Source organism: Equus caballus, chromosome X (genome assembly GCF_041296265.1).
Source record: "Equus caballus isolate H_3958 breed thoroughbred chromosome X, TB-T2T, whole genome shotgun sequence".
Classification (NCBI taxonomy): domain Eukaryota; kingdom Metazoa; phylum Chordata; class Mammalia; order Perissodactyla; family Equidae; genus Equus; species Equus caballus.
The window spans coordinates 575,001-585,606 of record NC_091715.1 but is presented as its reverse complement, the minus strand read 5'-3'; the positions used below and the strand labels follow the sequence as shown (position 1 = coordinate 585,606).

Here is a 10,606-nt window from a genome sequence, read left to right as displayed (position 1 = left end):
GGCTGGAGGGGGCTCTGAGGCTGGAGGATGCTCTGAGGCTGGAGGAGTCTCCGGGGCTGGAGGATGCTCTGAGACTGGAGGAGTCTCCGGGGCTGGAGGGGGCTCTGAGGCTGGAGGATGCTCTGAGGCTGGAGGAGTCTCTGGGGCTGGAGGGGGCTCTGAGGCTGAAGGGGGCTCTGAGGCTGGAGGAGTCTCCGGGGTTGGAGGGGGCTCTGGGGCTGGAGGAGTCTCCGGGGCTGGAGGAGTCTCCAGGGTGGGAGGAGGCTCCGGGGCTGGAGGAGTCTCTGAGGCTGGAGGAGTCTCCGGGGCTGCAGGAGGCTCCGGGGCTGGAGGTCGCGCTGGGGCGGGAGGCGGCTGGGTGTCCAGCGCCCCCGGGGCAGCACCGGCGAGCGCCGACAGGAGGCGGGGACGGGCGCGCTTGGCCGAGGACGACGATGACGAGCGCCAACAGACAGTTAGACAGGAAATTTCAAAACGGGTTTCCTCTGCACCTAGCCTGCCTCCCAACCGTGGCGGCGGCTCGGAGGTGGACCCTGAAGAATTTGCATTTGGGGACGGCGGCCGGCCCGTGCCATGCCCCCTCGGCAGCGAGCCCACGACACGGACGGGCCGCTGGGACGGGGCCGTTTGCGGACGCCGGCGCATCCCGACGGACGAGGGCCCGGGACGCGGGCTCGCAGGATGCCGGTGGCCTCCTGAGCCGGGCGCACAGCTGCTGGCCGGCCGCCTCTGACCGCTCCGTCTGCAGACCCTGCTCCAGGTGGGCTCTCCGCTCTTTCTTATTTCTGCGCCTTGGCAGGCGGAAAAGGACGCTCGGGGGGGTGGGGGGTGGGGAGGGTCCTCCGGTGGGGAAAACGGGGGTTTCCCTGCGTTTTCCTCTCGGTGGTGCAGACAGAACCAAAAAAAAAAAAAAAAAACAGAAAGACTGCAGAACCACCCAGCAGGGAAACGCTCAGAGACCCTCGCCTTCCAAAACGCTTCCAGCCAAACGCACCTGTGCACGGCTCAGCCCGCACCCCCGAGCGCAGGTGGATAGGGGCTGCGCCCGGAACGGGCCGGGGGCGCGCGCTCCTCGGCGCCCGTTCGCCCCGAAACCCGGTCCTCCGTGCCCTTTCAAAACCGCGCGCAAACCGGCGCCCACGTGCCGGCTGCTTTGGGGCCGTTTTGGGAACTCCCGGCCTGGCCGTCCGTCTGTTCATCCCAACAAGGTCGTCTGCAGCGGAGGGGGGTTGTGGGTCACACCAGGAGGGGGGGGAAAGGGGAACTGCGCAGAGCGCGTGGTTCTGTTTCCAAAACGAGGAGCGTTTTTTTTTTTTTTTTGCTGTGTTTTCATGCTGTTCAACGCGCGCGCTCAGAACCAGCACCCAGACGCAGGGACGCGCGCGCGCGCGGGCCACACTCGGATTGCGCACGCAGGGGCGGACGCGCCGTGTGCGAGTTTATTTTATTTTATTTTTTTTTTTCCTCTAAGACGTTTCGGTGCCGCCGGAGGCACCGTTTTCATTTGGGCGTTGCCAGCGTTGGGGGGACGGAGGGGAGCCCCTGGCCTGCTGCGCACCCCCCCCCCCCAAATCCTGGCGATCGATCTCCCCGCCCCCGTCCGGGGAGACAAAGGGGACCCAGGCGGAGGGAAGCGTCAGAAGGACTTCTCAAATGTCCCAGCTTAGCAAGGTTCACCCATGACCCGCCCCCCCCACCCCACCCACCCACGCGGTCTGCGTCTTCCTCTTGGGGACCAGGGGAAGCGGCGATGCGTGAGTGACAGGTGGCCCGGGACGGTGGCTGTGCATGGACAACCATCTGCCTGCACACGCCGTCGGCCGGGCAGGTGAGCCCTGTGTCCCCGTGCTGGTCCTCGCTCGGCCCTCAGCCCCTGCCTCTGCTCCTCCTGGGCGGGCACGCCCACCTCTTGCGGCGGGGGGCCTCTCTGCCATCTCCTTCCTGTCCCTGGCGGCCGCAGGTGGGCAGGCAGGATGTGGGGACCCCCACGCGCACCTGGCACCTGGCTCTGACTCCCTGAGCGAGGCCATTTGTCCAGGGCCCCCCCCCCCCCCACCCTCGGGAGATGCCCCATGCCTGACACAGACCCTCCTGGCTGCGGCCCAGCACAGCACGCCGTGGAGGTGACCCTGGGAATGAGCACAGGGAGCCGTGGAGGGGGGGGTTCCCCCAGCAAGAGTCCTGCAGCTGGGGGTCCACACCCTCACCAGATGCACAGATGGACGGATGCATGGCTGTGGGGCTGCCTTCCTTGACGAGAAACCGATGGGTTTGCTGCCTGTGTGTGCTTCTGAGCCCGGCTGGGACCTTGGGGACCTCGAGTGGCTAGGTCTGTGCGGGGACCTCGGGGGATGTTGGTGACCACATCCTTGCTGGGATCTCGGGGGGCCACATCCATGTTTGGACCTCGGGTGGCTACGTCGGTGCTGGGACCTCTGGGTGTGTCGTTGACCACGTCTGTGTTTGCACCTCAGGGGGCCACGTCTGTGCTGAGATCTCGGGTGGCTGTGTCCGTGCTGGGGCCTCAGGGGATTTTGGTGACCACATCCGTGCCGAGACCTCAAGGTGCTATATCTGTGCTGGGACCTCAGGGGGCCACGTCTGGGCTGGGCCCTCGGGGGGCTATGTCTGTGCTGGGACCTCGGGGGTCCACATCAGTGCTGGGCCCTCGGGGGGCTATGTCTGTGCTGGGACCGCGGGGTCCACATCAGTGCTGGGCCCTCGGGGGGCTATGTCAGTGCTGGGACCTTGGGGGTCCACGTCTGTGCTGGGACCTCGGGGGGCTATGTCAGTGCTGGGACCTCGGGGGGCTATGTCAGTGCTGGGACCTCGGGGGGCTATGTCAGTGCTGGGACCTTGGGGTTCCACGTCTGTGCTGGGACCTCGGGGGGCTATGTCTGTGTTGGGACCTCGGGGGGCTATGTCAGTGCTGGGACCTCGGGGGGCTATGTCAGTGCTGGGACCTTGGGGGTCCATGTCTGTGCTGGGACTTCGGGGGGCTATGTCAGTGCTGGGACCTCGGGGGGCTCTGTCCGTGCCTGAACTTTGGGGGTCCACATCAGTGCCATGAATTCGGGGGACTACATGCATGAAGGGACCTCAGGGGGCTGCATCCCTGCTGAGAACTAGGGTGGCTGCATCCGTTCTGTGACTTCGGGGGCCACATCCACCACTTTTGTGCCGTCGTCCTGCTGTGGGTGAAGAGGCTAAAGAACTCGGCCCAACACAGAGTCACCGAGGGGCCGAGAGGGAATATGCAATCAGACTTTGGGCCCCCAGAACCCTCTTGCCTAACCGGGCACGCGGCCGCCCTCCTGCCACCCCGTTGTTTTAGTGTTAGACAAGTCACCACGTGCCGGGCTCGGTGCTGAGCGCTTCTGGGCAATAGGAGGACAAAACAGAGAGACGCAGACTCGGGGTCCAGGCCACGAGGGTTCGGGGTGGGGAGAAATCCAGGAGGCTCAGGAGAGGGCTGAGAGTGGGGACCCCGGGCTGGGAGCCGTCATGGGGCAACTGGGTGTCGTTTGGGGTGTTGGCACAAGCATGGAATCGTTGTGAGAGAGAGGGGGTGAGGGAAGAGAGGGCAGTGAAGTTTTCGGGGCAGAATCCAGCATCAGATACACAGGGGGGGGGGCCGCCTCACTGGTGTGGCTCCAGTGGGTCAGTGTAATTAACTGGATTAATTCCGTCATTGCCCCCCACCACCAGATGCCAGCAGCAACCTCTCCCCCAAAGTTGGGATGAGCAAAAATGTCCCCGTGGTCCAATGTTCCCTGGAGGGAGGGATAAAGTCAGTCCTGGTCGTGAACCACTGCAATACATAGACTACGTAATAGAAAGATGATAAATAGGTTAGATAGATAGATGGGAGATAGATAGATAAAGATTATAGATAGATGATTGATGTGTAGATAGAGAGATGATAGATAGCTGACGATGATAGATAGATAGATAGGCAATAGATGCATAAATGATAGATAGATAGATGATAGAGAGAGAGACAAATGATAGATAGATGATGAGGATGGTGATAGATAGATTACATAGAAACACAGGTAGATGATAGATAGATAGATAGATAGATGGATAGGTAGATAGATGGATAGGTAGATGGATAGATGGATAGATAGATAGGTAGGTAGGTAGGTAGGTAGATACATGATTATATATAGATGATAGATAGATAGATAGATACATAGTTGGATAGATGGATGGATAGATAGATAGATAGATAGATAGATGATAGATAGGTAGATGGATAGATGGATAGATGGATAGATAGGTAGGTAGGTAGATACATGATTATATATAGATGATAGATTAGATAGATAGATGATAGATAGATAGATTAGATACAAGGATAGATGGATAGATGGATGGATGGATGGATAGAAAGATGGATAGATAGATAGACAGTTGGATAGATGGGTGGATAGATAGATGCATAGATAGGTAGGTAGGTAGGTAGGTAGGTAGGTAGATACATGATTATATATAGATGATAGATAGATAGATAGATAGATAGATAGATAGATAGATAGATTAGATGGATGGATAGATGGATGGATGGATGGATGGATGGATAGATGTGTGGATGGATAGATGGGTGGATGGGTGGATGGATGGATGGATGGTGGGATGGTGGGGTGGATGGATGGTGGATGGATGATGAAGAAATGGGCGGCTGGAACAAGAGAGGAGGCTGTTTCCCAGTTATCTCCCCTGAACTAGTTATCTGCAGCTGTCATAACAAATTACCACAAACTGAGTGGTTTAAAACAACAGAGTCTTATCCTCTCACATTCTGGAGGCTGTCGGTCCAAGATCAAGGTGTCACAGGCCCGTGCTCCCTCTGGAGGCTCTAAGGAAGGCTCCTTCCTGTCTCTTCCAGCGTCTGGGGGCTGCCGGCATCCCTTGGCTCGTGGCCGGATCAGTCCCATCTCTGCCTCTGTCTTCACATGGCTTCTCCCGTCTGTGTGTTTCCGTGTCTCTCTACGCACCTTCTCTTCTTAGAAGGACGTCAGCCATATTGGATTAGGGCCCGTGCCAATGGCCTCATCTTAGGTTGCATCTTAATTGCATTTTCAAAGAACCAGTAAGGCCACATCGACAGGTCCCAGGCTTTACAACTTCAACACGTCATTTTGGGAGACATAACGCCCCTCAGACTAATCCTCCACAAAACCCTGTACTCCTCATCCTAATCAGAGAAGACAGAGGTTGGAGGGGTGGAGACCTGGGGTTCCCACTCAGATGCCGCCCCCCCACTGCTCCCCCTGAGTCCCTCACTAGGTCACGGGTCCCCCTGCAGGGCTGCTGGTTAGTAGAGCACCCCCCAGGCTCACCGCCTTCTGGAGCATCTGCACGGGGCTCACCTGTGTCCCCACTCTGCAGAAGGGAGGGGGGAAGACAGCTAGCTCACGTGCAAGCCTACTGTGTGCACGAGGGACTCCCTGCATGCTCCCCAAGGATGTCATGGGACCCTCACAGCAACGCGGCAAGACTCAAGTCTGTGTTGTCACCGTGTTGCAGATGAGGAAATGGAGCTGGGCTGGGCTTAGGGCCAAGCCTGTGAGGCATCCAAACGCCAAAAAACTCAGTCATCAAAATAAATATGGTGGCCTTCATCTTTTTAATGCATTGAGATCAAATCCACACAACATAAAAGGCATGATTATAAATGCGATCCAAGGGCATTTAGCCCACTCACCTTGTTAGGCAACGACCACCTCTGTCTAGTTCCAAGATCTTTCCTCACCTCCAAGGGAAACCCCATACCCATTAGGAGTCACTCCCCACCCCCTTCCCCACAGCCCCTGGCAACCACCCACCTGCAAATTTTTTTCAGCTCAAAAAGCAGGGAAGCACTGACGCCCACCATAATGTGGAAGAGCCTTGAAGACGTGATGCTCAGTGAGAGAAGCCAGACACAAAAGGACACACAGCGTGTGATTAGTCCGTTCATAAGAATAGATAAGTCAATAAATACTATTTAATGCAATGCTTTAAAAAATGCAAATTAATGCAAATATCTTATGAGGAACCAAACATTAAAATTTCCAAAAAAAAAGAAGAGTGTCACACGGAGACCTGCCAGAGAGCGGGGCAAAAGGAAAAATTGTGCTTCCACCTGGACGTCTTTTTAGGAGATTTTTAATGGTTAAATTTTTGCCGGAACATTAAACCGTTGAGAGAAGATTGAAACCTTGAAAAGAAGGTGCGTGGAAGCTCACGGGATTGTGTTAAGTTTAAATCGTTTATTGATTTTAAACTAGGATTTACGATAGGTTGACTTTTCTGGCTTGCGTGGGAGCAAAGGCACCCATGATATTTTCACAATCTGCTTCTACTTTAATATTCGGAAGGGAAAGGAATTGCTGGGATATTTAAAAGGAGGCATATAGGGTGCTCATTTCTGCATTAATTGGGCTCCCATGTGGCTTCATACGGCCCTGAAGCCAATGCCAGTTCTGGAGCAGAGCCTGGAAAGCATCCGGCCAAACCCCAGGGTCTTCCCTTCCCAGCATGGACCCCCATGGAGGCATCCACCAGCCGGTAGTCATTATCATGAATATACAACAGGTCAATACACGTGGGGTGAAGCCAAAGCGGCCAACATGGGCAAATTCGTAGCCTTGAACACGTTCATTGAAAAAAAAAGAAGAAAATTGCAGGTGTACGGCCCGGGATCCCATCTCAAGAATCTAGAGAAAGTTTCTCTTTCTACATCAAGTCCAAAGAGAGTAGAAGGATGGAAATGATGAAGGGCAAAGGTCAGTGGAACTGAAAACAAGTGTGCACTAGCGGAAAACCTACAAGAATAGTATTCAGCTCACGGGGTCATTTCAAGGGCTGAATAAGACGCCTTTGTTCAATGCTGGTGGGTAGGAAGTATGTGACAAATGTCACTCTCCTTGGGGATTTATCCCAAATTATATGGGATTCCCAGTTCTAGGTGCTTAACTTAGACGAGTTCATAAAACCCTCATGATGCTCCTCTTAGAAAGTTGTCGATGTCACTTTACACGTGGGGAAACTGAGGCACAGAGAGACAAAGCGACGTTCCCGAGGTCCCCTGGCCGATCAGTGGTCTACACGGCCTGCTGTTATTACCGCTACTGTTGTTTATTATTATTGCTCCGTGCGTGGGGATTCTGAGAGGTCCGACAACTGTATTCAGAGCTAAATTCCCATCCGAGTGGGGGTGACGGAATGTTCTAGAACAACACTTGGTTGCATAACATGGTCAATGCACCCAATGCCACTGAGTCATTCGCTTGAAGATGGTGAGTCACGTCTCATCAAAAAAAAGAGAGAGAGAGGGGAACAACATACCTGCCCCATGCCCCCATCTTACTTCCTCATCCCAGGCTATAAACACCATGCAGGACCCACAGTGAGCCGTGCTGGGTCCCCCAGGTTGTGAGTCACCCTCACAGGAAGCCGGCGAAGGGGCGTTCCCCAGCCCTGCACAGCAAGGCACCTGGCCCTCAGCCAGATGATGATGACGGACCATAGGGGAGAGACGATGATGACAATGGACCATAGGGGAGAGACGATGATGACAATGGACCATAGGGGAGAGATGATGATGATGGACCATAGGGGAGAGATGATGATGACAATGGACCATAGGGGAGAGATGATGATGACAATGGACCATAGGGGAGAGATGATGAAAATGGACCATAGGGGAGAGACGATGATGACAATGGACCATAGGGGAGAGATGATGAAAATGGACCATAGGGGAGAGACGATGATGACAATGGACCATAGGGGAGAGATGATGATGATGGACCATAGGGGAGAGACGATGATGACAATGGACCATAGGGGAGAGATGATGATGATGGACCATAGGGGAGAGACGATGATGACAATGGACCATAGGGGAGAGATGATGATGATGGACCATAGGGGAGAGATGATGATGATGGACCATAGGGGAGAGACGATGATGACAATGGACCATAGGGGAGAGACGATGATGACAATGGACCATAGGGGAGAGATGATGATGATGGACCATAGGGGAGAGACGATGATGAAAATGGACCATAGGGGAGAGACGATGATGACAATGGACCATAGGGGAGAGATGATGATGACAATGGACCATAGGGGAGAGATGATGATGACAATGGACCATAGGGGAGAGATGATGATGACAATGGACCATAGGGGAGAGACGATGATGACAATGGACCATAGGGGAGAGATGATGATGATGGACCATAGGGGAGAGATGATGATGATGGACCATAGGGGAGAGATGATGATGACAATGGACCATAGGGGAGAGATGATGATGACAATGGACCATAGGGGAGAGATGATGATGATGGACCATAGGGGAGAGATGATGATGACAATGGACCATAGGGGAGAGATGATGATGACAATGGACCATAGGGGAGAGATGATGATGACAATGGACCATAGGGGAGAGATGATGATGATGGACCATAGGGGAGAGATGATGATGACAATGGACCATAGGGGAGAGATGATGATGACAATGGACCATAGGGGAGAGATGATGATGATGGACCATAGGGGAGAGATGATGATGACAATGGACCATAGGGGAGAGACGATGATGACAATGGACCATAGGGGAGAGATGATGAAAATGGACCATAGGGGAGAGATGATGATGATGGACCATAGGGGAGAGATGATGATGATGGACCATAGGGGAGAGATGATGACAATGGACCATAGGGGAGAGATGATGATGACAATGGACCATAGGGGAGAGATGATGATGACAATGGACCATAGGGGAGAGACGATGATGACAATGGACCATAGGGGAGAGATGATGATGAAAATGGACCATAGGGGAGAGATGATGATGATGGACCATAGGGGAGAGACGATGATGACAATGGACCATAGGGGAGAGACGATGATGACAATGGACCATAGGGGAGAGACGATGATGACAATGGACCATAGGGGAGAGATGATGATGACAATGGACCATAGGGGAGAGACGATGATGACAATGGACCATAGGGGAGAGACGATGATGACAATGGACCATAGGGGAGAGACGATGATGAAAATGGACCATAGGGGAGAGATGGTGATGACAATGGACCATAGGGGAGAGATGAGGATGAAAATGGACCATAGGGGAGAGATGTCGGGGGCCGCTCAGATGCCTGAGGATCAGAGAGACCATTGGGGTACCAGAGAAAATCAGGGGGAATGAATAGATGATGGTGGACCGGAGAAATTAGGGGGGACCAGAGAGACCAGAAAGATTTTTGGGGTACCAGAGGAAATTTGGGGGACCAATGCAGCTTTTGGGGCCAGACAGATTATTGGGGGGGCCGGACAGATTACGGAGGACACACCCCAAAGATCTCGGCCTCGGTCCCCGCCTTTCGGGGATCTCGTTTGGCTCTCAGGGATGGCCGAGCGCACATTCCCCCGAGAACATCAACGGGCTGTGTGCGCCCGGGGAGAACGACCCCGACGCGGAGGGTTTGTTCTGTCTCCGGGCCCCACCCACGAGTTGCCCCAGATCCTCTTTTCCCACTGAAAGCGGTTTCTATTTTGCTCAGAGCCTCAGACAACTTCCTTCGTGCCGTGTGGTCCTCTGACTCTGGGGGACGGAACAATGGTCTGGGGCACGTGCCGCTGCCTTCCCATAAGGCACTGGGGTGGCTGGCTCCTGGGTCCCCCAGTTGTGCCCCAACCCCCAGCCCCACCTCCTCGCCACTCACCTGGCACCAGCCCGGGGCCTCCATCCCGTCTCCTGGATCCGTGACCCCTTCCTCTGACGTCCACGCGTGTGGGAGCCCATGCCACCCTGCGATACCGCCCACCAAGCAGCACCTGACGCCCCCGGAGGGTGCAGCCCAGGACAGGTCCCCGTGTAAACAGAGTGACTATACGAACCCCCAATCCCACTCTTAGACACACACCCAAGAAAGTTCAACACAGGGACTCAAACAGACATGTGCACAGCGACATCACAGCATTATTCACGTCAGCCCAAAGGCGGGAAGAACCCAAATGCCCATCGACTGATGAACAGATAAGCAAAAACTGGTCCATCCTTACAGAGGAATATTACGCAGCCATGAAAAGGAGTGAAGCCCTCACATGGCTACACGTGGAGGGACCTTGAACACATGATGCTCAGAGACAAAAGCCAGACACAGAAGGACACACAGCATGCGATCCCATTGACAGGAAATGTCTGGAACGGGCCGATCGACAAACAGAAAGGGGGCTAGTGGTTGCCAGTGGGGGGGAGTGATGAGGAGGTGGGGGGACGTCTCGGTCCAGCCGAGCTGCTGTGACAAAATGCCGTAGACCGAGAGGCTTAAAAAAGCAGACATTTATTTCCACGGTTGTAGAGTTTGGATGTCGAAGGTCAAAGTTCTGGCAGATTCCGTGTCCGGTGAGCACCCGCGTCCCGGTTTGCTGTGACCTCCGTGGTCGCTGCCGGTGGAGGCGGCGAAGACACCAGGTGTCCTCAGACGGCGGCCGCTGATGGCCTGACATGACCTGTGGGTTAAACAGAATGTACTTACTGCCCGGCTGTTGGGTGCGGGGTGACCAGCCGTCTCCACTCGCCCGGGAA

General features: G+C 54.8%; 1 protein-coding gene across 1 annotated transcript in view; it reads left to right on the top strand.

Annotated features, from left to right (window-relative positions):
- Positions 1 to 280: 280 nt before the first annotated feature.
- P2RY8 (P2Y receptor family member 8) overlaps positions 281 to 10,606 on the top strand; it is a 52,022-nt gene continuing 41,696 nt past the window's right edge. Inside the window, exon 1 of the mRNA XM_023633951.2 lies at positions 281 to 760. Coding sequence (XP_023489719.2) covers positions 435 to 760 — 326 coding nt within the window. The 5' untranslated portion in view covers positions 281 to 434. The remainder of the gene's footprint in view (positions 761 to 10,606) is intronic.